A 26,738-nucleotide genomic window follows, 5' to 3' on the forward strand; every position below is an offset into this window, starting at 1 on the left:
GAGAAGTGAACATTGACCAAGAAGTCGAGAAGGCAATTAAAATAACGAATGGTCAGATAGCATATTTATGTACGAGAGAGGACAACAGTTGGATAACTGAGTATAATAAGTCCCAAGGGAAGGCAGTTCATCAGATAATGTGTTGAAATTAAAATGGAGTGTTATATTCAAACTTAAAACTAAAAGATGAGGATAGAAACGAGCGTAAAAGTTTTGGGAGAGGCCCATGCCCTGCAATAAAGGGATGCAGACTGATGATTAGTACACACACACACACACACACACACACACACACACACACACACACACACACACTATAAATAATTCTATTGTAAACGTGCAGACATCACCTAATACCCAGTAAAGCCCGATCTTCCTTCTACAGGAAAGCCTTTATGTTTGAACGACTAAGCATGAAAGCAATGGTCACTGAGAAGTTCACCAATAAGAGAGGCTCAACACCACTTTACGTCGCGCGAGAAAACATCCTGCCCGGCTACTGTGGCTGGCCCCTCACCCCGAACACCCCCTTCAAGGCCAGCCTGGACCACTACATCTTGGCTTTCCACGGGGTGAGTTTCTAGAGGGCTTAGTACAGCCGTTAATTAAGCGCAGATCTCATCCAAACTGTGCAGAAGGTAATAAAAGCATTGACTTTCATACATTATATATTTAGGCCCAAGAGATCACATTCAGAGAGGGAACCACCTTTAGAATCTAATCCTGTGATTTTGGCTGCCTTCAAATTCTAGGTCAGAGAAACATTTTAGGATAAGAGGTGTGCGTCATGGCTGTTATATTTTACATAATCTTGGGAAATTATTGAAAAACGCCTAGGCATCTCTAGGCTATAGCTCGCTAGGTGACCTTGAATGAAATATAAAGGCCAAGGTCAAAGTCATTCTGATGTTCATTTTATTTAGAGAAGGAAGTTTGACTCTGATAATATGGATAAAAAATGCAATATATATTTTGGTGTTGGACTGTTTTATCAGCGAAGCAGCAGCGTGAGTCCTCAGTTGTCTTTTTTTTCTGAAGTCCTCTGAACATGCACACAGGGTCGTGTTTCTGAGTTCTGCTTTGGAGTATCTGCGTCGTCCAGTGCAGGATGTTTTATGGTTGCAGTGAATCAGGTCATAGCAGGAGTGTAATGCTTAGGGAAGTCTTGACCAATGTGACGCCGTTGCTGTACAGGATCAGAGGCCTTGATTCCAATTTCACCTTGCCGGGGATTTTTTTTTTTCGCAACAAAGAAACAACCTCAAGGGCAACAAAAAGTGTTAAAAAAAAAGCCCGCTACTTGCCGCTCCCACAGCAGACAAAAGTAAAGAGTGTCCAAAAGAGAGGTCAATTTTGGGTGGAGAGCCGTCTTTATACTCTCTTCTTGAAAGAGGTCAAGTCATAGCCAGGAGGAAATAAAAACGAAGGAAGGCTGTTCCAGAGTTTACCAGTGTAAGGGATGAAAGAGTGAAGATGCTGGTTAACTCTTGCATAAGGGGTTTGGACAGTACAGGGATGATCTAGAATAGAAAGTTAAGTGCAGCGGGGCCGCGGGAGGGGAGGAGGCATCCAGTTATCAAGTTCAGAAAAGCAGTCAGCATGAAAATATTGATAGAAAATAGAAAGAGAGGCAACATGGCACGGAATTTATGTGGAAGAAGACTGTCAGTATCAGAAGGGGAGGTGATGAGACGAAGAGCCTTTGACTCTACTCTGTCCAAGAGAGCTGTGTGAGTGAAGCACCCCTACACATGTGATGCATACTCCATACGAGGGCGGACAAGGCCCCTGTATATGGACAGCATTTGTTTGTGCGGGGGAGAAGAACTGGTAGAGAGGATACAGGACGCCAAACATCGAGGAAGTTGATTTAGTGAGAGAGGAGATATGGAGTTTCCAGTTGAGATTTTGAGTTAAGGATAGACCGAGGATGTTCAGTGCAGGAGAAGGTGACTGCTGAGTGATGTCGAAGAATATGGGATAGGTATTTGGAAGGTTGTGTCGAGTTGATAGGTGAAGAAATTGAGTTTTTGAGGCGTTGAAGGACACCAGGTTCTTCTTGCCCCAATCGGAAATGATAGTAAGGTCTGAGGTTAAGCGTTCTGCAGCCTCCATCCTGGAACCGTATAGTTCCTGTAGAGTCGGCCTTCTATCAAAAGAAGCTGAATACTGTAGAGTCATCGGCGTATAAATGGATAGGGCAGTTCGTTTTAGAAAGATCACCAATGAACAACAGAAAAAGAGTGTGGGGGATAGGACAGAGCTATGTGGAACATCACTGTTGATAGGTTTATGGGAAGAACAGTGACCGTCTTCTACAGCAGTGATAGACAGGTCAGAGAGAAAACTGAAGATAAAGGTATAGATAGAAGGATAGAAACCGAAGGAGGTGAGTTTGGAAAACAAAGATTTGTGCCAGACCGTATCAAAGGCTTTTGATATATCTAGCGCAACAGCAAAAGTTTCATCGAAACGGCTAGGAGAGGATGACCAAAACTCAGTTAGGAAAGCAAGAAGATCACCATCAGAACGCTCCTTGCGGAACCCATACTGGCGATCAGAAGGAAGATCAGAAGGGGATAAATGCTTAAGAAACTTCCGGTTAAGGATTAATCCAAAAACTTTAGATAGACAAGAAAGTAAAGCTATAGGACTGTAGTTTGAGGGATTGAAACGATTACCCTTCTTAGGCACAGGCTGTATGGAGGCGTACTTCCAGCAGGAAGGAAAGATAGATGTTGACAGGTTGAGGCGAAAGAGTTTGACCAGGCAGGGTGTCAACACGGAAGCATAGTTTTTAAGGACAATATGAGGCACTCCATCAGATCCATAAGCCTTCTGATGGTTGAGGCCAGAGAGGGCATAGAAAACATCATTCTAAAGAATCTTAATAACAGGAATCAAGGAGTCAAAGGGAAGATGCGTAAGAGGAATATGCCCAGAATCGTCCAGAGTGGAATTTTTACAGAAAGTTTGAGCTAAGACTTCAACCTTAGAGATAGATAAGACGGCGGTGCAGCCGTCAGGGTTAAGGAGAGGAGGGAAAGATGAAGAAGTTAAATTGAAGGAGATATTTTTGGCTAGGTGCCAGAAGTCTCTGGAAGAATTAGAAAAAGCAAGGTTTTGACATATGCTATGGATGAAGGAGCTTTTGGTAAGTCGAAGAATAGATTTGGCATGATTCTGGGCAGAAATGTAAAGATCATGGTTAGCAGGAGTGCGAAGGCTCTGGTACCTTTTTTTGTGAGCTGCCTCTCTATCTTTGATAACACGAGAACGACCGTGATTAAAACAAGCCTTTTTAGCATGAGGAGTAGAGAAAGAACGTGGAATGTGTGCCCCCATTCCAGAGACAATCACCTCTGTGATGCGCTGGGCACACACAGAGGGGTCTCTCTCCTGGAAGCAGTAATCATTCCACGGGAAATCGGAAAAGTACATCCTCAGGTCGTCCCACCGAGCTGAAATAAAATGCCAGAAGCATCGCCTCTTCGGTGGGTCCAGAGGATGTACAGGAGCGATAGGACAGGATACAGAAATAAGATTGTGATCGGAGGAGCCCAACGGAGAGAACAGTTTGACAGAGTAAGCAGAAGGGTTAGAGGTAAGGAAGAGGTCTAGTATGTTGAGCCTGTCTCTAAGACGGTCGGGAATACGTGTAGGATGCTGAGCCAACTGCTCTAGATCATTGAGGATACCAAAGTTGTAAGCTAGTTCTCCAGGCTGGTCAGTGAAAGAGAATGAAAGCCAAAGCTAGTAGTGAACATTGAAATCTCCTAAGATGGAGATTTCAGCGAAGGGAGAGTGAGTCAAGATGTGCTCCACTTTAGAGTTCAAGTAGTCAAAGAACTTTACATAGTTAGTAGAGTTACGTGAGAGATAAGCAGCACAGGTGTATTTAGTAATAGAATGACAATGAAGTTTTAGCCAGATGGTGGAAAACTCTGAAGAGTCAAGGTCGCGGGCACGAGAGCAAGTGATGTCTTTGCGTACGTAGACGCAACATCCAGCTTTGGATTGATATCTAAGATAGAGATAGTAGGAGGGAACAGAGCAGAGATTGCTGCCAGTAGCCTCCGAGACCTGTGTTTCGGTTAGGAAGAGAAGGTGAGGTTTAGAGGAGGAGAGGTGGTGCTCCACAGAATGAAAAGTAGAACATAGACCGCGAATGTTGCAGAAGTTAATGAAGGGAGAGTTCGAAGAGGTATCAAGACACCTCTTGGGTCGAGGGTCGAAAGTGGAGTCCGCTCTGGGGGCATTTGTGGTCCCCCCCCCCCAAGACGGGGACTCCCGAGGCAGGTGTGTAAAGTAAGAGAATCTGTCTTTAGAGAGCATGCTGAACTACTCCCTAGTGTTGATGAGACAATAGGGAAACGGAAAGTGAGGACACGGGAAGGGTTTTTGGTGGGCTGCAGCACCCTCCTCACCTCCCGTATACACCTCACCGGGAGTGGCTTACGCCCATTTCGGTAGGTGTCTTCCTCGTTGCGTTGATGTCAAACACGTCACGTGTCCTGTTATACATCAAGCCAATCAGCTAGTGATTCAGGCGTTGACGGGAGGGATCCATAGTTAGACTATAGTTGTTCTGTCGATGTAAAAACGGACACTATGTTTACAATAAAAACTTTGCATCTGGTGATAATTGTATCTTTCTTCTCAGGCCGGACTGATAGAGAGATGGACGACAGAAGTTTTACAAAAAGCTCAGTTTGACACCCAGCGACGGCTTTGGAAAGAAGCAGATGGAAGCGACGAGTTTCTGAATGAGCAAGATGCTTCTAACAGGAATATACTCATGGCTCTTAGTCTAGTTCACATGCAGGGTCCGTTATTCCTTTACTTTGCAGGTGCCTTTCTATCCCTCGCAGTGTTCTGCAGCGAAAACGCCGCCTCATTCTGATATCTGGGTCGCACCACAAATACATTACGGCGCCCTGCAACCTCCCGTCATATGTTCTTCTGTTAAAATGAAAGCTTAAACACCAGCAGAATAACCAGCCACTACTGATATTATGTTTCTTTGGGTATCATTAACATAGTTCTTCTGAAAATGTTGACCTCGTGCACATGCCGTTCTGTCTAGCGTCGGTAATTACCCTCGGGGACAAGATTAATGGCTGGGTACTTTCCCATCATGGTTCTTCAGCCTTGTCAATCAGTCATCCGTGTGCCAAACCCTGATATGGCTGCTTGATGTCAGGTAAATTGTTACCAAACATCCTATATAAGTGCAGCATGAGGCGTCCCGCTCTCCGTGTATCCCTGAGTTGTCCCAAGTCTACTGGGACATTCGTTCAACTGTAAAAGTGTTGGACCAGTGAAAGCTCCTTGATCTCTTCTTCATTATGTTCTTGCTGTACGCTCTGATGGTTTAGTATGTGTCCATTACGAATATTGCATAATCCGAACTTTTTATTGTGTTTCTCTTACCAGACGGCTATCATAGTTTGCCTGTATCTCAACTGTAATCTTATGTAACTCCCTTTGTTGCCTTTTCGTCTACATGTCATTTATTTAGGTTTAGTTCTTAAGTACAGCGTGCATACTTTGTGGCTGGATTAGGCTCTAGCTTACAATATTTTCTTTTTCTATATTTCTGAGAGCTTTTTATTCTCTTTTTAGTAGCTTAGTGATCATAATAACCAAATTATAATGATAATCTGTTGTTTCATACATACTTCAATGTATTAAAAGTTCATTGGCTGCATCGTTTATCTCAATACTACATTGTGATTAATTTTAATAAAGTGTACGCGATTTACTTTTTTGTCTTGTGCGTGCATGCAAGTTCCCTAGTTCTATCAAATACTTGTTTACTGTTGACTCATTCGGTTGGCCAGGGCGGCGCTCAGACCTGCTACGGAGTCAAGGTGCTATGCATCTTTGGGAACAATTAGGCCGCCCACACCAAAACGTTCATACAGATTCTCTTTACTTTTTTCATCTTCTTCTTTCTCTACAGCTTAATAATAATAATGGGTTGATGACCAATTATTCATGCAACCTCCCCCCTCCTCCTCCTCCTCCTCCTCCTCCTCGCTCATCCACCTTAACTGAAAGACAAATGCAATGCAGAAGCTAAATTATAGATAGGTAAATAAATACAGATATAGTTATTGATTGATGAAGGAACACACAAGCATTTATTTAGGTTTAGTTCTTAAGTACAGCGTGCATACTTTGTGGCTGGATTAGGCTCTAGCTTACAATATTTTCTTTTTCTATATTTCTGAGAGCTTTTTATTCTCTTTTTAGTAGCTTAGTGATCATAATAACCAAATTATAATGATAATCTGTTGTTTCATACATACTTCAATGTATTAAAAGTTCATTGGCTGCATCGTTTATCTCAATACTACATTGTGATTAATTTTAATAAAGTGTACGCGATTTACTTTTTTGTCTTGTGCGTGCATGCAAGTTCCCTAGTTCTATCAAATACTTGTTTACTGTTGACTCATTCGGTTGGCCAGGGCGGCGCTCAGACCTGCTACGGAGTCAAGGTGCTATGCATCTTTGGGAACAATTAGGCCGCCCACACCAAAACGTTCATACAGATTCTCTTTACTTTTTTCATCTTCTTCTTTCTCTACAGCTTAATAATAATAATGGGTTGATGACCAATTATTCATGCAACCTCCCCCCTCCTCCTCCTCCTCCTCCTCCTCCTCGCTCATCCACCTTAACTGAAAGACAAATGCAATGCAGAAGCTAAATTATAGATAGGTAAATAAATACAGATATAGTTATAGATTGATGAAGGAACACACAAGCAAATGTAATTGAGTGGATCTAAAGATTAAATAAGTACTATAACCAGCAAGAAAGAGAACTCAGTATATAAACTATTAGCGAAACGTGTGCCCTTTGCTGATCCGAATCGCCAGAAGAGTTCAGCGAATATCCTACCACCTAGTGTGCCCGTAGCCTTTGGAGGGTGAGGATGTTCGTCTGTCTGCCTGTCTGTCTGCCTCTGAGCAAGCTGAACAGGAGCAACAAGAGAAACATAGGTAAAGATTCGTTTTAGGTCCGTGCCAGTATCTCATTACCTACCCTATGAAACATCACTATCTCTTCATATATCTTTTCTACAAACCTTCAACAGTCATGGAAACGCTTTGAAAATCCAATTCAAGGCTTTTTTTTTTTACTCTTGAAAATAGGAGATAATGTTTACGAGCGCGGCGACGCTGCAGCCGGTGTTGCGAGAAATACCTCCTCGCTGAAATAAGTCACATATACATGTGGGGGGGTCCAGGGGGCATAGCCCCCCTGGTTAGAAGGGGGGGTCGAGGGGGGCGCAGCCCCCCTTCTAGTAGGTCGTAAAGTTCGGTTGGAGTAGTTTAAATATGCTCCCCGACCCTAAACCCTTTGCGAGCTATTTTATGGCTGCGGCGGCTGCAGCGTCGCCGCGGCCGTCGCCAGAAGAGGCGACGCGCTTTCGTAAACATTATCCCCTTTTTAAAGAGTTAAAAAAAAAGTCCTTGAATTGGATTTTCAAAGCGTTCCCATGACTGTTGAAGGTTTGTAGAAAAGATGTATGGAGAGATAGTGATGTTTCATAAAGTAGATTATGAGATACTGGCACGGACCTAAACGAATCTTTACCGAAACATGGATTTTTACCACATTCCAAGTAAGTTTTTTCACAATTGATTAGCTTCGCATGTGTGGAATTGTGAATGTAGGTGCGCGTTGATGGCTGTGGGTGTGTGAAGGTATTGTTTTTTTTTTGTAACTTCCTCCAGTCTCCGTGATGAATAGTGATGGATACAAGGGTGTTAGTGTGCCAACTAAGTAGTCATCTGTGTTTTCGATTCGAGTTTTTTTTTTAAGGGGAGAACTAAAGTGGATGTAAGAGACTCAAGGACGCAGCGAATGTTTCTGTAATCTCCGACGATTGGTAGTTTCTTTGGTAAATCTTAGGAATAGCGGCTCCTAGCGGGTGCGCGTTTAGGGGACGGTGTGGTGGTAATTACAACATTACTAGCACGTACGACGGGGTTTTGACAAGCGGACATAGGTGTTTATGTCACAAGGGTGTATTTTTCCACGCGGGCTCTTCCCTTTCTTCACCCCGGAGCTCGCAGTCTCATCGCCCATCGACTTGGAAGAAATCGTGAGGCCAGCGTGGAAAAATACACCCTTTGTGACATAACACGCCTGTCCGCTTGTCAAAACCCCGTCGTACGTGCTAGAAATGTTGTAATTACCACCACACCGTGCCCTAAACGCGCACCCGCCAGGAGCCGCTATTTCTAAGATTTACCTTTTTATCATCATCATCAACTTGAGCAACTTTTTGTCCCTATCTTTTATTTCTTCACATTTCTTCCTCCTTTCATTCTTCCATTTTTTCTCTATTTATTCGCTTGTCATCATGTTTTATGGATTTGCTTGCGATGTCGGTCTTGTGTGGTAAGCTTCCTTGGGTCACTTATGGTACGGCAGGGATAAGTGAAAGGTCCAGGAGACTTAAGTAAATCCTTCTTGCTCAATCAATTACAGGAAGTGAACAAAAAGAGCGCGCCCTTTTTTTTTATCAAGGGTATAGTAAGAAGAGGAAGTGGGTTAGTGCCGAAGGTACAGGTGGGGGAGAGGAAAAGACAGTAGGGAGTGTACAGTTGTATGGTGTAGGTTCGTTAGTTGTTCTGGTGTTGTTTATTGTTTATCGGGCACCTTATTTGTATACCCCCGGCGTGCTGTGTGTGTGTGTGTGTGTGTGTGTGTGTGTGTGTGTGTGTGTAAAGCTAAGCTATGGTGTCAACTGTCAAGCGTTTTTCCTGGGGTCGCCAAGACCTCAAAATATCAAACATAGGGCCATTATATCATAACATATACAACTAAACTAGTGGGGTCACGGTCATGTCTAGAGGTGCATGATTGGGGTCGCCTGGAAAAAAGGTTGGGAACCACTGCATAACGTAAGCATACTACATATTTCCCACGATACAGGGTTTAGTCTTGTAATTTAATTAAACCTGTACTACTTCCTCTTCTATTAAGTGGATTAGTTATTCCAAGACATCAAGCATCAATAAATTCCGTAATATATGCAATATACGTAGTTAATTTAGGTGCTTCACAGTCAATGGGAACTTCAGGACGTTTTTTTTGTAAGTATCGGTTGTACCTAAAACTAGCTTGTTAGATTGTTAGAGGCGAGGGTAAGCCGAACCGTCGATCCCTTGTTTGGAGGGAGGCAACGAGGGATGTGTCAGAACGTGCCGGGTAGCCGACGACCAGACCCCACAACCATGAACCTCTCTGCCACCGGTCACACATACCCACATACATACATGCACATACCCTAAACTAGATAGTAACCTAGTGCTACCAATAAATCGGTAAAATAGTTACCAAAATAGTAATTAAACCCATCAAATCCGTAACCACCCCCACTTAAACATTGGCCTCAGGGGGCATTTGGAAGCCATCAGATCGGCACGTATCCAGAAGCATCGAACCGTTAATAGTCGTTACTTAATTTAGTAAGGAAAGCCTATTTTGTATTGGCAAACTCCAATATTGCCGGCACTGATTGACTGGCCCCTAAGCACCTCTATGGGTAATATAATTAAACTTTAACCAAACAATATAACAAATACTACTAAAGTTAAATTTTGTCTTTTCTCTCTCTCTCTCTCTCTCTCTCTCTCTCTCTCTCTCTCTCTCTCTCTCTCTCTCTCTCTCTCTCTCGTCTTCCCCTTCCTTGTTTTATCTTAATTACTGTTTTTATTCTTGTTAATACTCCACTTCCTTAATTCTCTTCATATTTTGTTTGTTTTCTTTCCTAATTGAAATGTTGTGCCGATTAAGCATCCACAGACGCATATACGTGTAGTTATTGTAAGTCAGGAAATAAAACTCTTGCGGCAAGTAATTGTAACGGCAGTTATAGGGAACCAACGAGGCGCAGGAGGCGGAGGGGTCGAGAGAAGGAAGGCGGGAGTGATGATGGAGGCAATTAAGGAGATACACAAATACGGGTTCGGGTTGTTTGTGGATGGGGAAGGGAAGGGAAGCATGAAAGTTACCACGCCTTCTTTTTTTTGCACTTGATTGATTGATTGATAGTTTATTGTTGCAGGTAAACAACAAGGGAGAAGGGAGGAACATGCCATCCCAACCCCCAGGCAGGACAGAGTGTGATTATACAACTATTAATACATGTGTAGGTAGCACCATGAAATTAAAAAGATACAATGGTAGGAAGGAAAGCACAACAAAGGAGGGGGCGGTACCTCCCCCTGGACAATAAGACAATAAAATGTGGGGACGGAGAACATTGCCCAAGCACTAGATGGGAATGAATACAGAGACTTGTTTCTTATCATTGTGCCTTTTTCGTTTCATGGTGCTGCCTCCATATGTACCACTAGTTGTACAATCACACTTATGTACTGCCTGGGGGTTGGGATGGCATGTTCCTCCCTTCTCCTTTGTGGTCACGGTTGCCAGATTATCGTACTCAGAGCATAGTGTTTACCGGTTTCTGAAGCGTTACTATTGCCAAGAAGCATCAGGTATTAACTATTTTAACCCGGTAGCAGCGACGGGCCAAATTTGTGGCTTTACCGTGTACTACCAGCGATGGGCCAAATTTCTGCTATGATATAAACCTCCCAAGATAGATGATGCATAAACTGATCACATATGCGTTGATATATATTATGAAATGGTTTGTGTGAGTGATGATTATATCTCATTATTTTGCTTAGAGGGGCCTTTAACCTAACCTAACCTAACCTAGCCAAACCTAAGAAACATGATCCCCGCAGCTACCGGGTTAACGATAAATATAAATGAATTTCGTTATTGGGGACCACGAGACTGTTCTTGGATCGGAAGTCGGTTCATATAAGAGGCTGAGTACGACAATCTGGCAACGTTATTTGTGGCACCTATACATTCAACAATAAACTATCAATCAATCAATTTGCAGAAAACTGACTGAATCTGCTGAGACGCTGTTGTGCGGCCCGGGTGTCTTTGTATCGTGCCGGAAGTTGTCTATTACCAGCACCGCCCCCACAGCAGCAGCGCTCAAGGTCAGATATGTTTAATGTACCGCCACCATTACAGGATCTCTTGCTTCGGAAACTATGTGAATCACTATTAATGACTAGGTAACGACAGTTTCATCGCGAATTAAGCTCTCGAGCCTATCTACCACTGACACTAGACTAATAGGTCAACCATTATTTCCTGTCTTAAAATTCTATGTAATGTTAGTCATATTCCAATCATCAAGGACGTAGGCTACCAACTGAGGATGAGGGGACTGAATACACTGTTTTTCATTAAATACTTAGTTCGGGACAGAGTATTTCGCTTAGGTATCTAGCCTACTTTATATATCATTACCCTGTATCATTCTTCTGGAGGACATAGTTCTTTCTAGAGTTAATATCAATTTATGCCACTAGTTTCCAATTTTTATATCACTGTTCCTAAAATTACATTCGGGGGTTTCGTGGTGCAGTGGTTAGCACACTCGGCTCACAATCGAGAGGGCCCGGGTTCGATTCCCGGGCGGAGTGGAAAAATTTGGGCGGCTTTCCCGACGCCCCTGTCCACCCAGCAGTGAATGGTTACCAGGTATTAATCGGAGGTTGTGTCCCGTCCCTTGGGATATGTTCCATTCTCCTATAATTCCTTCCCCTCCTCTCTCTCCGGCATATGACCACAGACGTTGCGCCGACTAAACGAAACTTCCTAAAATTACATACCATCGGTTGAACGGCCTCCCCTTTGATCTTTTCTGTGTTAGTTAGTACCCAATCTACCTCTCCATCTGTTGTCTTCTCCCCTGCATCTGTTCTTCATATTGCCATTTCTTGATTTATCTCATCAACTTTTGCCTGTCCTCTTATCATTCGTCGGTTCTCTTATACATTTAGGCACTTATATTCCAGAGACTTGGTCAATGTCCTCAGACAGGCAGAACGCAATGTTATTTCTTCACTTTCACCACATCAGTAAAGAGCCTCTCATTATGTTATCTTCTCCAAAAATACACCAGCCCAGTCCTGTCTTCCTTTTTACTTCCATTCTTAGTGAAGGATTTGTTTATTAGTTACCCTAAGTATACACTGATTGATTGATAAGTTTATTGTTGATATTCACATCAAAGGAGAAGGGAGGAGCATGCCATCCCTTCCCCCAGGCAGAACATAGTGTAGGTAGTATAGAGTAGTACATATCACCTCACTGTTTCTTGGATGCCTTTGTTGGATTTAAGCATAATGGTTATGGGCCTGTGGAGCGAGTGAAACTTTAGAGCAGTGGTTCTTAACCTTTTTACTACCACACCACCCTTGCATCTGTGAAGAAAATTTCCTCCCAGATTTTAAAGAAATAAAAAAAGACATTAAGTCTTTTCAATGAGTATGAATTACCTAGTCATTAGTGAGATACTTGACACTGCTTCATAGCTACTAGATCTTGAATGTGTGGTTGATATACTTTAACATTTTTTCATAAAGTTTTCACTATTAGCCCACGGTCTTGTCAAGAGAATAAAAAACATAGAGAAATTCCTAGTTTTCCGAGGGCTCACGCCCCCCAGGTTAAGAACCACTGCTTTAGAGGGAGCGAGAGACGAGAGGAGTGGAGGAATGGGCCTTTCTAAGCTACGAAGTCCTCAACTATCAAGGTCACACTGTAAGAATCACAGAGAAGTGAACTCCTTGATGTAAATGAAAACAACACTGTCAGACAAAAGGTATTTATTTACCAAACAGCTTTGGTTGACATTGCCATCATATTCAGTGCTTTGAGGTCAGAGTAGAAGTAGGAAAAGCAAGGACAGAGATTGTGTGGGTTGTCACCGAGAGGCGACCGTGGTGTAACGGGTAGCACGTCCGCCCGGCAAGCGGAAGGACTCGGGTTCGATCCCCGGGCAGTGCCTGCCTTTTCTGGTGAACCCCCTACCTCTAACAGAGATCTTTATGTACATAAATGAACTAGTAATACCTGTGAGGGAGGGTGGTTGAACCCGGGTTCAATCCCTCCAAATCCAACTAAAATGTAAAGGTACAAACATTTATACATCAGCTAGCTATCATTCCAGACAATCCTGTGATCTTTCTTTAAAATGTTTAGAAAGGAGCATTTTCATTACCGGCTCTGATTGCGTATCTATAGTCATTAAATAGTGTATCAAGGTCCCAACCTGTATCACCAATATAAACTAATTCACAAAATTTACAAGGAATGTTTTACACACACCATCACTGGACAAGTGTTTTTGTTCTTCACTAACAGGGTTTTAATTGAAGTATATTTAAATCCTACGCTTCAAATATACTGCTATACAGAAATACTGTGAAACCATCAAAATTTATTTTGTTTCTGCACTTTGTCCTAGATTTATTTCTAAGGAATTGTTCTGTTCTTCATTCTGATGTTGTCATTGCTTCTTTCAGGTGTGCTGACTGGTGAACTCAGCCAGTCCACCTGCACTTGCTAGGGCAGAGACTCCTTGCACACGGTGGTGGAATGAACCAGCTGCCAGGGATATGTCAGGAGCTGTCTGTCAGGAAGAAGGGATGATATTAACTAAAAAGGACTTTCAGCTGTTTTTTTTAGATTCATTGTTTTTATATTTGCCTAAGTGGACATGGTAGTTAGATATTAGAGCCTGCCTGGCATTTAGTTAACATCTTTAACACATTTGCTTACATGATTAGCTGCCTCAAAATTGAGACCATAGTAACACACTGGTGAAGCAATTTTGGTCAGGTATGTTAAAGCTTGTATCCTCACACAGCATGATAGTTGTATTGTAGGCAGAAACTAAGTAAATATTGGAGTATATGCCTCCTAGGCTGGCTGCAAACTTGGATATACAGGACTGTCACAAAGGACTAGAACCCTTCTGAGGAGGGATAAGGAGAGGTGTGTCAAGAGGTCTTTCTTAGGATGTCAAAGGTTGTCTAAATGCTCTGAAGGACCTCCATTCTAAATCCACATCTCAGATGAGTACTATCCAAACAGCTGATGGGCAGATAGTATCAAATGTGGATGGGTGCTGGTCTCGTTGGGCAGAGTACTTTTGGCAGTTGTACATGGCATAACCCCTAAGCAGACAGGTCCCTCTGACTGGTTTGTAGATGTCAGCTGCTGATCTTCCAGTAGACATTACTCTCTGGCAGAGGTGAAGAGGCAGTGAAAAAGTTGAAGGGTTTGAAAGGCAGCTGTGGGTTATATTGTCAGTGTGTAGATGCTGAAAACTAGGGGGAACCCATGATCCATGAGTTGCAAGCGGTGCTCCCTGTCATGTGGCAGTCTTGTGCCATCCATCTTGAGTGGAAAAAGAATTTGGTTGGCAATGGTTGTCCTTATCTGGTAAGGGAAAGGGGACTGGTAAGACTGCAAAAATTACTGTGGTAATTACACTGCTCATTGTGCTGGGCAAAGTCTTCAGTCATCTGCTGCCGATGCAAATTCAGTCATATAGGCCTATGCTAAAGTTTCCGATCTGAGCAATTGGGTTCTCACCCAGTTAGTCAACAAATGTCTAGATCCTAGCTCTTCGCGTCCTTGTGTTACGTCAACTTGCAGCCTATGGCGATCACAGGAGGGCATTTGAGACAGTGCATGTTGAGGCACTCTAGGACAATAAGTGATTCTGTGGGATTCCTGCAAGGATTAGGACTGGCATGAGAGTGACTGTGAAGTGTGTTGTCTCACCACAAGGACTCGAGTGTTAGGTTCTAATCATTTGTTAACCGAAATTGCTCAGGTCTCTGAAACTTTACCAGAGGATAGAGATTGAATTCAAATCAGCAGTAGATGAATGAGCACTTTGCCCAGCACACTGAGCAGTGTAATACCATGGTGATTGTTGCAGTCCTGTCAGTTCCCTTTCCATATAGGGACAGCCAACCCCTTTTTCCAGTCAGAAGGAATGGCACCAGAGTCCCACATGGGGAGTCAGTGTGCATGCAACCCATGGATCATGGATTCACCACTGACTTTCTGCATTGCCGTGCTGATATTACAGACCCTAGCTGCCTTTACATCCAAAATTTCTCACTCTCTCTCTCTCTCACCTCTGTAAGAGAGGCTGGAGTTTTATCTATTGGTGGATCAGCATCAACCAACTGTAAACCAGCTGGAGGGAGCTGTCTGCTTGGGTACTCAGTTCAACAAACCCAGTAATCTATCTGCATCTGATACTATCAGTCATTCGGATAGTATTCGTCTAAGATTTGGATATGGAGTGGAGCTTCTTCAGAGCTCGGAGGGCTCCAATGAGCCCAGTACCTATCTGCATCTGATACTATTAACTGTTCAGATAGTACTTGTTTAAAATGCAGATTTGGAATAAAGCTCCAACCCTCAGTATCCTCAGTGAGACCTCTGACATACCTCTCCTTTTCCCTCCTCAGAAGAATTATTGTCCTTTGTGACAGTGTCCAAGTCCCCAGCCAGCCTGGCCCCTCAAGGCAGTTCCACTCCTTTGCCTTGGACATTCTCTCTGCAACATAGTATTTACTCATTTTATGGGTAATTGTTAGGAACAAGGAAGGATCTGATTGCTCTTGTCTATTACTAAGAAAATTTTGAATAAAAATATTGAAAAATCTTCAACCCTTGTTCTTAATTACCAAACACATGTAAAGTGTTCAAAGAGTTGACCAAGAACCACTAGCAACTAGTCAAAACTGACAGTACATAGCAACATGCACTGTGCTTCCTTACCACCTGACATCTCTAGAAAATAAAATGCTGCTGAACTACTGGGGTTTTCTTACCACAAGTACATCAAGAATTGTCTATATTTTTATAGTGTCGAACTAATACATGTCCCTTATTAATGGAAAACTCTGGATACTCAATTTGCTGGGCTAATGGTGGGGAGCACCTGCCCGGGAATCACTACAGTCTGGAGGCCGCGGTCCTATCCTGGACATTAACCATGCTCAGTCTGGCAATCGCCAATATGCAATACCTGCCCCAGACTTATACCACACTTTGTCCAGCACATTTAAGATAGAATAAAAATCAGTAATGAAAACATCAAACGGGTAATAAAAACTAGATCATAACAAACAGCTGCTCAGCTGATAAATGTAAATAAACAGATGCTGTGTTGATGGCGGTGATGCATCTGATACCATCAACTCTCTGGGTGGCCAAGAATATTATAGTGCTGGATTCCAGTACATAATGTATTTACATGCAAATGTAAGGCCACAGAATATGACAATAATGAAAGACTACATCCGAACATGCATGCAGCCACCCAGATTTTGAGAAATCCAATAAACAGGAAATCGAGGGTCGAGAATATAATGGTGTAAAAAATAATTTCCGCTAAAAATATTTAGTTCTTCCTACTAGTGAATGCATTCTCCGCTGACTGCCAATAGATGGCACCACTACTTGCATCAAAGTTTTACCATTGGATCCCCTATCCTTATACTGTAGTCTTTGGTTCTGACCCACCAGAGGCTCAAGGGCCAATGAGACCACACTGAGGCCACACAAAGCTTAGTGTATGTCTCCATTTACTTGCACATAGGCACAATCATCCCTATAAAAAGGCCTGACCCCTCCAAGTAAATGCTCTTCTATGCCATACATCCTAATGAAATCCCATAAACCTTTTCCTGTCATGGCCCAAGTACTTTTCAACTATCATTTTCTGTGCAAAAACTTGATCCACACGTCCCTTGTGATTTCTAAAACACTACTGGTTCATCACCTCTTTTTTTACATTTATTTTCACCATTCTAATTTAAAACCCCTCCATGTTCCTTAAATACAACACTGAGTAAGCTTATTCCCTATAACTGTTGAAATCATCCCCTCTACCACCCCCTTTGTACAGTAGCACAAAAAGAAAACTGCCCACAAGATTAAGTGGGATCCTGTGGGATTCAGAAGATTACCGCTAATAACAGAACAGACTGAGAGCTTTGCCATACCTTACAGGAAGGAAGGCATTACCTCCTCTTCCTTATCTTCTCTCCTCCTTTTCTTCTTCGGGTGAGGTCGATGCATGCATGAACGGCATACTATACTAACACCAGAGAGGGGCGCCACAGCATTAGCCTTGGAGCCCTCAGAGGAAGATGGCAGCACAGGTTGGTCAGCACAATTTTCTGCAAAATGTACACTGTAATGAGTCACTGCAGTGTTAGAGGCAAAAATGGACTAAAGGTTTGTATTAATTCAGATGTCTGTTGTGCCTCTTCCCCAGCTTGCGTGATGGCTTTGTAACTGCCAGATAGTATAATGTAATAAGTAGGGTTGCATCAGACACATTGCAGCACCTTTTTTTTTACAGCAAAGGAGACAACACAAGGGCACACAAAAAAAGGAAACAATAATAAAAAAAGCTCACTACTCGCTGCTCCTAAAAAGAATCCACAGAACCTGAACCTAGTCTGCCTGCTAGTGGCTGATTAGTGGCAGATGAGAAGATTAGGAAAGATAAAAAGGTGAAAAAAGGAAAAGGAGGAATAATGAGAATACAGAAGCATGATAATAATAGGTATCAAAGTAATGTTAAGGAAAGAGAATAGGGAAATAGGAGAGGAAGGAGTCAAGAAAATACTGGAATGTAAGAACCTTTGGTAACACAAAATAATGAGGTAGATGGAAAAAGAAAGAGAAAAAGGACAAAGAACAGGACAGGGATGGTGTGAATACAGAACCACAAGTATCGTAAATGTGCGTACCGAGATTGTCTATTTTGGTTGAGAAAAATGGAGACGCAAAGGTTGGAGAAGATGGAGAGGGGTGAAGGAGAGTAAGGGAAGGCAAAAAGATGTATGAGAAGTGGGTGATGTGAATAACAACTGATAAACTATAAATGATGCCAGCCATTATAACAGCAATGAGAATAAACATGAATGGAAACTAATGTGAATACACCTCCACCATTTTTTCTAAATCTATTTACACTGCAGGAAAATATATTTGCACTGGCAGGAATCAACCTCCCCATTCTTGTAACATTCTTTTACAACACTATGCATAAAAATTGTTTCCCTATATTGTCAAGACAGGCACTCACACCCTCAAGATATAGGGGAGGAAGAGAGAAATTTGTCTGGTTAATTCTAATAATGAAAAAGACTGCTCTACTTACTAGTCAGTGGATCCCCTGCAACTAGTCTCAAGTTCGCAGCTTCTCAGTGGCATCTTTAACTGCTTGAGACTGATCAATAGAAAGTCTGTGAAGCTGAAGACCAACCAGTCTGCTATCCTATGGCTGTTGGTGACACTGCTCTGTTCTGGCAGCCAAGATCTTTTGTCTGGGGCCGAGGCCCTGCTCCCAGTGTGACACCATCCTGCGGAAGAGATACTTGCTTACTGTCCTCAGACTTGGTGTAGTAGTATTTCCTTTTCACAATTGTAAAAAGGATATAATATTATATTTCAGAGATGTTTTTGCATGTAAAATAAATATTGTATCATTTGAAATAGTACATTTTGTTCATACTTATACATATTAAATCTACATCAAATTGTAATGACACAACATCTGTATCCTAAGTTTATCACCATTTACATGAAAACACAACATTACCTAGATGCCCACAGTACTGTTGTTTTATCAGGATATGTGTGGTGCTGTGATGCATACATTGTAATGCCAATAGTAACAAAATAAAGGCTACTGAAACAAGGTTTGCATATAATTCAACAACAACAAAATATATATCACTTAGTTTTTTTCAGCACCATCACATGTGCACACTTGATGGAGAACTTTCCAAACCTTCTGTAAATAGGGTGTGCTGCATGCTGACTCCCTGTGCCAGGATTCAAACTCAGGCCCACAGATTCCTAGCTAGGCATGCTAACCATGTCACCATAGAGGGGAGTGGGGGAGGGAATCAGTTATTTCCAACATAAATTGTTACTAAATCAGTTAAAATCATAAAAAAAAATTACCAAAAAAAGTTTCATCAGTCACAGTTAGTTTAAGGATGCTACTCAAGTTATATGGGTGTAAACGAATGAAGTGACAAGGAAAATAGAAGTTGGAAAGTTTTGTTTAGTCGGCGCAACATCTGTGGTCATATGCCGGAGAGAGACACAAGGGGAAGGAATTATAGGAGAAGGGAACAGATCCCAGGAGACGGGACACAACCCCCGATTAATACCTAGTACCCATTCACTGTTGGGTGGACAGGGGCGTAGGGTATTGGAAAAGCCGCCCAAATTTTTCCACTCCGCCCGGGAATCGAACCCGGGCTCTCTTGGTTGTGAGCAGAGTGTGCTAACCACTGCACCACAAAGCCCCTGAAGGAAAATAGAGAATGAACAGCCAAGAACATTGAGAAGTAAAAGCCGTGTAAGCAGTGTACGAAAAAACAGAGCTTGATCAGTGCATATGGTGAAGTGTCCAAGTGGGAAGAATATAGAAGGACCTGAGAAGTGACACAAAGCAGAACAGGTCAAAAGAAGAAGAATGAATGACCTGGGATGCGGCACAGAGCAGAACAGGTCAAAAGAAGAATGAATGACCTGGGAAGCGACACAAAGCAGAACAGGTCAAAAGTAGAAGAATGAATGACCTGGGATGCGGCACAGAGCAGAACAGGTCAAAAGAAGAAGAATGAATGACCTGGGAAGTGACACAAAGCAGAACAGGTCAAAAGAAGAAGAATGAATGACCTGGGAAGCGACACAAAGCAGAACAGGTCAAAAGTAGAAGAATGAATGACCTGGGAAGCAACACAAAGCAGAACAGGTCAAAAGTAGAAGAATGAATGACCTGGGAAGCAACACAAAGCAGAACAGGTCAAAAGTAGAAGAATGAATGACCTGGGATGCAACACAAAGCAGAACAGGTCAAAAGAATAATGAATGACCTGGGAAGCAACACAAAGCAGAACAGGTCAAAAGAATAATGAATGACCTGGGAAGTGACACAAAGCAGAACAGGTCAAAAGAATAATGAATGACCTGGGAAGCAACACAAAGCAGAACAGGTCAAAAGAATAATGAATGACCTGGGAAGTGACACAAAGCAGAACAGGTCAAAAGAATAATGAATGACCTGGGAAGCAACACAAAGCAGAACAGGTCAAAAGAATAATGAATGACCTGGGAAGCAACACAAAGCAGAACAGGTCAAAAGTAGAAGAATGAATGACCTGGGATGCAACACAAAGCAGAACAGGTCAAAAGAAGAATAAATAAGGGTAATTGTGAAGATTGACTCCGCGCCTCCCAAATACGAAATTAGGCCTCCATATTATAGTTAAGGGATGAAAATAATACAAGTCCCTCAACCATAATAATATTACTGTCCTATTAATTTCCATGACACGTAAGTCCTATCTCACTGTGTCCATCCCTTCCCATAACTCCAAGAACCTTCCCTTCCCTTCCCTTCCTCTTTCTATTATTTCCATGACACGTAAGTCCTATCTCACTGTGTCCATCCCTTCCCATAACTCCAAGAACCTTCCCTTCCCTTCCTCCTATTAATTTCCATGACACGTTAAGTCCTATCTCACTGTGTCCATCCCTTCCCATAACTCCAAGAACCTTCCCTTCCCTTCCCTTCCTCCTCCTATTAATTTCCATGACACATAAGTCCTATCTCACTGTGTCCATCCCTTCCCATAACTCCAAGAACCTTCCCTTCCCTTCCCTTCCTCTTTCTATTATTTCCATGACACGTAAGTCCTATATCTCACTGTGTCCATCCCTTCCCATAACTCCAAGAACCTTCCCTTCCCTTCCCTTCCTCCTCCTATTAATTTCCATGACACGTAAGTCCTATCTCACTGTGTCCATCCCTTCCCATAACTCCAAGAACCTTCCCTTCCCTTCCCTTCCTCCTTCCATTAATTTCCATGACACGTAAGTCCTATATCTCACTGTGTCCATCCCTTCCCATAACTCCAAGAACCTTCCCTTCCCTTCCCTTCCTCCTTCTATTAATTTCCATGACACGTAAGTCCTATCTCACTGTGTCCATCCCTTCCCATAACTCCAAGAACCTTCCCTTCCCTTCCCTTCCTCCTTCTATTAATTTCCATGACACGTAAGTCCTATATCTCACTGTGTCCATCCCTTCCCATAACTCCAAGAACCTCCCCTTCCCTTCCCTTCCTACTTCTATTAATTTCCATGACACGTAAGTCCTATATCTGATCTCACTGTGTCCATCCCTTCCCATAACTCCAAGAACCTTCCCTTCCCTTCCCTTCCTCCTATTAATTTCCATGACACGTAAGTCCTATATCTCACTGTGCCCATCCCTTCCCATAACTCCAAGACCCTTCCCTTCCCTTCCCTTCCTCTTTCTATTATTTCCATGACACGTAAGTCCTATCTCACTGTGTCCATCCCTTCCCATAACTCCAAGAACCTTCCCTTCCCTTCCCTTCCTCCTTCCATTAATTTCCATGACACGTAAGTCCTATATCTCACTGTGTCCATCCCTTCCCATAACTCCAAGAACCTTCCCTTCCCTTCCTCCTTCCATTAATTTCCATGACACGTAAGTCCTATAGCTCACTGTGTCCATCCCTTCCCATAACTCCAAGAACCTTCCCTTCCCTTCCCTTCCTTTCTATTATTTCCATGACACTAAGTCCTATATCTCACTGTGTCCATCCCTTCCCATAACTCCAAGAACTTTCCCTTCCCTTCCTCTTTCTATTATTTCCATGACACTTAAGTCCTATATCTCACTGTGTCCATCCCTTCCCATAACTCCAAGAACCTTCCCTTCCCTTCCCTTCCTCCTATTAATTTCCATGACACGTAAGTCCTATATCTCACTGTGCCCATCCCTTCCCATAACTCCAAGACCCTTCCCTTCCCTTCCCTTCCTCTTTCTATTATTTCCATGACACGTAAGTCCTATCTCACTGTGTCCATCCCTTCCCATAACTCCAAGAACTTTCCCTTCCCTTCCCTTCCTCCTATTAATTTCCATGACACGTAAGTCCTATCTCACTGTGTCCATCCCTTCCCATAACTCCAAGAACCTTCCCTTCCCTTCCCTTCCTCCTCTTATTAATTTCCATGACACGTAAGTCCTATCTCACTGTGTCCATCCCTTCCCATAACTCCAAGAACCTTCCCTTCCCTTCCCTTCCTCCTTCTATTAATTTCCATGACACGTAAGTCCTATATCTCACTGTGTCCATCCCTTCCCATAACTCCAAGAACCTTCCCTTCCCTTCCTCCTTCTATTAATTTCCATGACACGTAAGTCCTATCTCACTGTGTCCATCCCTTCCCATAACTCCAAGAACCTTCCCTTCCCTTCCCTTCCTCCTATTAATTTCCATGACACCTACGTCCTATTATTATGAAGGCGCAAATACTTAAGTTAAAAAAATAAAAAAAGGCTTAATCCCCTTCCCCTAACGATCTTGGGGGACCCGTGGGAAATTGGGTTTTTTGGGTGGGGGAGCATATTTAAATAACTCCAACTGATCTTTAAATAACCTAACCTCTAACGGGGGTCAATATTGGAGGCGCGTAGTGACTCCATATTTACCCACCAACATTCCGCCATTTAATCCCTCTTTTTAACGCCTTCCCCGCGGTAATCCAACACAACCTTCACTGCCACGACCTCGAAAATGATGTCAATAACCCACAGGAGAGGTAGAGAGACATGTCACTTCCTTACCTCGGGGAAAATTGAGGAAAACGTTCTTCTTCTCCGGCGCTGGGGCGGCCTGGCACAGCTGGGAGGGTTGCGTCATTGCTTCAACCTCACGACACACTTATCTGGGATTAGTCTATGGTGGTGATAATAGGAAAAAATATCTAAAAATAGTAATTAAAGGAGAAAACACGGCCCTTTGTCATGATTTAAGGCCGTAGTATTGTAGAAATGACAGAGGTAGATTACAGTCCCTTGATAGAGAGAGTACCGACAACCTAAGACTTGGACGCCATACTTGGCCCGTTTTTCGCCGCGCTTTTCAAACACTCGCAGACGCTCTCTCTTGTATTTCTGTTTTACACATTCATACGGGTCTTCCACTGAAAATGAGCACACTTGTGTCAGACCTGCACACCTGCCTCTAAGAGCCAGCAGCCACTGAGCTCTGGTGTGTCTGCACCAACAAGTGTCGCCAACCCACCATTACGCCCTTATACAGGGCTGTAATTTCGGGGGGAGGGGGGGGGGGTGCTATAGCCTCCCTATGTTTTCTGTTTATTTTTCAAAAAACTTCCCCCACTTACGCATGCTCGCTTTGTTCTCCACCCTCGAACCTATGATGCCCTCTAGTCCCCACAGAAATCTGCCAAAATTACGGGCCTGTTATACTTCAGCAAACTTTGGTCACCAGCCGTCGGAATGTGCCGTGAGAGGGTGCAAGGATATTATTATCATCAGCCTTACGACCAGCCACTGTCAAAGTATAGGCGCTCAGTAACCCACGCAGGGAAATGGCTGAGGAGGAAAGACTGGGAACGATGACAAGGAGGAGGCGGAGTAAGATAAATCGAGGACTGGAGGGGAAGGAGAAAGGAAAAAAGAAGGAAGCGGATGGAGAGGAAAATAAGGCGTTAGTGGAAAAAAAGGAAACCTCTGAATCAAAACGCCACAGGCAATATTTATTTACGAACTTTATTAGAGACAAAAAATATGAAGGGGGAGAAAGATATCATAATTATCATTATCATTAACATTATTGTTATTATTATTAATCATTATTAAGGTTGTATGTATGTACAGTAGTATATCACAAGTGTCCTTCTTCAGCAGTTCATATTTGATTAATTATCTTTAAAAAAAACGTAACCATCAAAACCACGACCACAACTACTCGTACCACAACTACCAATACAACCCCGTTACACCAGGCGTGGCCAATGTCACCACCACTACCATTCCCATCATTATGTCTGTCATACTCCACCACAATCACCACCACTCCTCCACTACCACACCAACAACCATTCCATGACCACTACAGCCATTGCATATTCACAACAACAATCACAACCACAACCACCACCATTGCCATCCGACTTTCGACTACCACCATCGTAATCTTGCCACCATCACCACCACCAACACAACCATCTTCAATTCCCACCACCGCATTCTCACTCTACCACTCACTACCATTACAATTACGATAACCACCATCATCACCATATTATCACTACCATCATCATCAATACCACCTCCACAACCATGACAACCACCACTACTGTCTCCGGTTCATTATCTTCTAACGTCATCATATTATCACAACCATCCCAAAAAACTTAAACCATGACAACCACTACCATTATTCTGTGACCACCACCACCACCACCACCTCACAAAGAACGAAAAAATGAGGTTACAAAACAGAAGAAAATAAGTCATCGACACAAATTTTCATCACAATATCGATACGCGAGAAAAAATAAAAGGGTTTAGGGATTGAATGTGAAAAAAATATGAATATCGAAATGAAAGCAATAAAACGGTCGGTCAACGGGCCAGGAAGCACAGTGCTGCCCTCTGCATAAGAATTGTTTTGGAAGTTACCCATTGGAGAGGAAACTATTAATGCAAATAAAAACATGGCAGATAAAACCGTGAGGAAACGAAGTGATGAAACAATAAACCGAAATTTGGATAGTTTTTGAGCCTCTGAAAGCAAGTAACTCCAGGTAACATGTTGGCGCCATACTCCATACTAGAGGAAAATGAACCGTGAGAAAATTTTAATTGATAATATTAATGAACATTCTTTTTCCATTGAATTTTTGAAAGCATTGCCGATTATCTTCTTACGTCTTAATCTTTGGCATAAAATAGGGAATGTGTGCTTACTCTTCCATAAAAAAATCTTACTATTACTCCTACTAACAATAATAATAATAATAATAATAATAATAATAATAATAATAATAATAATAATAATAATAATAATAATAATAATAATAATGTGATGAATTAATAAATGATTGAAAATGAACGAGTGAATAAATGAATGAACGACAGGCTGTACAAATGAATAAAGGCATGAGGAACACAGTGGCTAAAGTATAATAGATAAAATAGACAGGTTGTGAGGGGAGGCTGTGTGCGTACTCTTCACACACACACACACACACACACACACACACACACACACACACACACACACACACACACACACACACACACACACACACACTTAAGGCCAGTTTTCGATAATTTCAGAAATCAAAAAAATATATTACGTATTTTTTGTGAATATCAATTTTCCTTACCTACTTGCACGAGAGAGAGAGAGAGAGAGAGAGAGAGAGAGAGAGAGAGAGAGAGAGAGAGAGAGAGAGAGAGAGAGAGAGAGAGAGAGAGAGAGAGAGAGAGAGAGAGAGAGAGAGAGAGAGAAATTAGTTATAGTATTAGTTGTAAAAATAGACTCCATATAATATTTTTTTATGCGTGCACACACACACACACACACACACACACACACACACACAGCACAATGTGAATTTATAACCTTGCAAAAAAAAAAAGACATTGTTGCTATTTGCGCGCTCACACACACACACACACACACACACACACACACACACACACACACACACACACACACACACACGGACGATAACCAATACATGGTTGGAATAAGTAAGACACAGAGACACGTACTATTTGTGAAGACTCATAAGTAACGAAAGAAAAACAGACGACGAAGAAACACACACACACACACACACACGCACGTTACTTTCTTACGAAAACTCAAAAAAAAAAAAAAAAAACACGGAAAAGTTATAGACACGGAAAAACGACAACGACAGAGAGAAAAATATATTTATATTTTGTGAAAGAATAACTTTTATGAACCTTAAGTTTACATACATATTCTTTTTTTAAGAAAGACACCAAGTTTTTTCTTACCACTGGAATGCGGAACAGCGAGACGAACCAGGGAATGAACCAACACATCCGTGAACGAGTCGGTTTGTCTGTTCCGCTCCGGTGCCCCGCTCCTTGCTCCTTCAGTGAAGTCTATGTCTTGTTGCTTATTCACTTATTGTCTTACACGAGGAACGAACGACACCAATCAATGAGTTGTGTGCATAGTTACGAGACCTTGGCACGCGTCCTGCTGCTGCTGCTGCCGGCGGGCCAAGCGGCTGCTGGTCTGAACCACCTGCCGCCTAGGGGTGCACTGCCGCTGCCCAGCCTCCTGCCAAGACACCTCTCTTCTCGGCGAGGGGGAAGGGTGAGGGGGTGGGCGAGCCACCCCTCCCTCCCCCTTCCCTCCCACCGGCCACATGACGCTGGAAAGCCATGAGTCATAAAAACAGTGTTTACAGACATGCCACCGCGTCCGGCCATGAAGGTTGCAGGGCAGCGGTTTCCCGGCGAGGGCGTCACGAGCGGGAGGCAGAGCAGAGGCTCCAGCAGTCCTGGCCACAAACTGGCCACGGCGGCAGCGCTGGCGTTGGCTTCCCTTTTGCCCTCCTTCTTTCGGTCAGCCGACTGGTGGCGAAGGCAGAGGCGGCGGCGACTTGTTGATCTACGGCGCGACGCTGTTCGTTGTGGTGTGGTGAGGCTCACGCGGCGGGCCAGCGAGGGTGGTGCTGCCCGCAAGGTCACTTGGCGGTGTGGCTGAGCGGCCGCCAGGCTCAAGGGGAAGGCGGGTCCGCCTCGGGTGGCTCCGTCACGGCCATGTACTTGACGTGGGGCGCCGGGCCGCGGGCGGCACACATCGAGGCGCCCGCAGGAGGCCCACATTCTGGGTCGGAGTCAGAGCTTCCGGCCGGGGACACCAGGTGGT

General features: G+C 43.1%; 2 protein-coding genes and 1 long non-coding RNA gene across 16 annotated transcripts in view; 2 read left to right on the top strand and 1 right to left on the bottom strand.

The window, feature by feature from the left end:
- Positions 1 to 5,756, top strand: part of LOC127007033 (uncharacterized) — a 64,683-nt gene extending 58,927 nt beyond the window's left edge. For all 7 annotated transcript variants that reach the window (XM_050877521.1, XM_050877527.1, XM_050877525.1 and 4 more), the window contains 2 exons: positions 386 to 572; positions 4,664 to 5,756. In XM_050877521.1, the coding sequence (XP_050733478.1) occupies positions 386 to 572; positions 4,664 to 4,903 (427 nt within the window). In that variant the 3' untranslated portion in view covers positions 4,904 to 5,756. The remainder of the gene's footprint in view (positions 1 to 385; positions 573 to 4,663) is intronic.
- Positions 5,757 to 7,514: 1,758 nt separating this feature from the next.
- LOC127007038 (uncharacterized) lies at positions 7,515 to 13,564 on the top strand. Its single transcript, XR_007760043.1, has 3 exons — positions 7,515 to 7,639; positions 10,949 to 11,054; positions 13,434 to 13,564. It is a non-coding gene; the product is annotated as an uncharacterized LOC127007038 (long non-coding RNA).
- LOC127007035 (uncharacterized) overlaps positions 12,720 to 26,738 on the bottom strand; it is a 167,387-nt gene continuing 153,368 nt past the window's right edge. For 5 of the 8 annotated variants that reach the window (XM_050877538.1, XM_050877536.1, XM_050877535.1 and 2 more), the window contains 5 exons: positions 25,853 to 26,738; positions 22,634 to 22,745; positions 18,113 to 18,314; positions 16,944 to 17,120; positions 12,720 to 13,540 (listed from right to left, as the gene is read on the bottom strand). The exon at positions 25,853 to 26,738 is cut by the window's right edge and continues 38 nt beyond it. In XM_050877538.1, the coding sequence (XP_050733495.1) occupies positions 26,622 to 26,738 (117 nt within the window). In that variant the 3' untranslated portion in view covers positions 12,720 to 13,540; positions 16,944 to 17,120; positions 18,113 to 18,314; positions 22,634 to 22,745; positions 25,853 to 26,621. Of the gene's footprint in view, positions 13,541 to 15,381; positions 15,491 to 16,943; positions 17,121 to 18,112; positions 18,315 to 18,745; positions 18,827 to 22,633; positions 22,746 to 23,550 lie in introns of those variants that run through there. The other 3 variants (XM_050877532.1, XM_050877533.1, XM_050877534.1) reach the window with 3 other exon arrangements.

This window comes from Eriocheir sinensis, chromosome 34 (assembly GCF_024679095.1).
Source record: "Eriocheir sinensis breed Jianghai 21 chromosome 34, ASM2467909v1, whole genome shotgun sequence".
Classification (NCBI taxonomy): Eukaryota; Metazoa; Arthropoda; class Malacostraca; order Decapoda; family Varunidae; genus Eriocheir; species Eriocheir sinensis.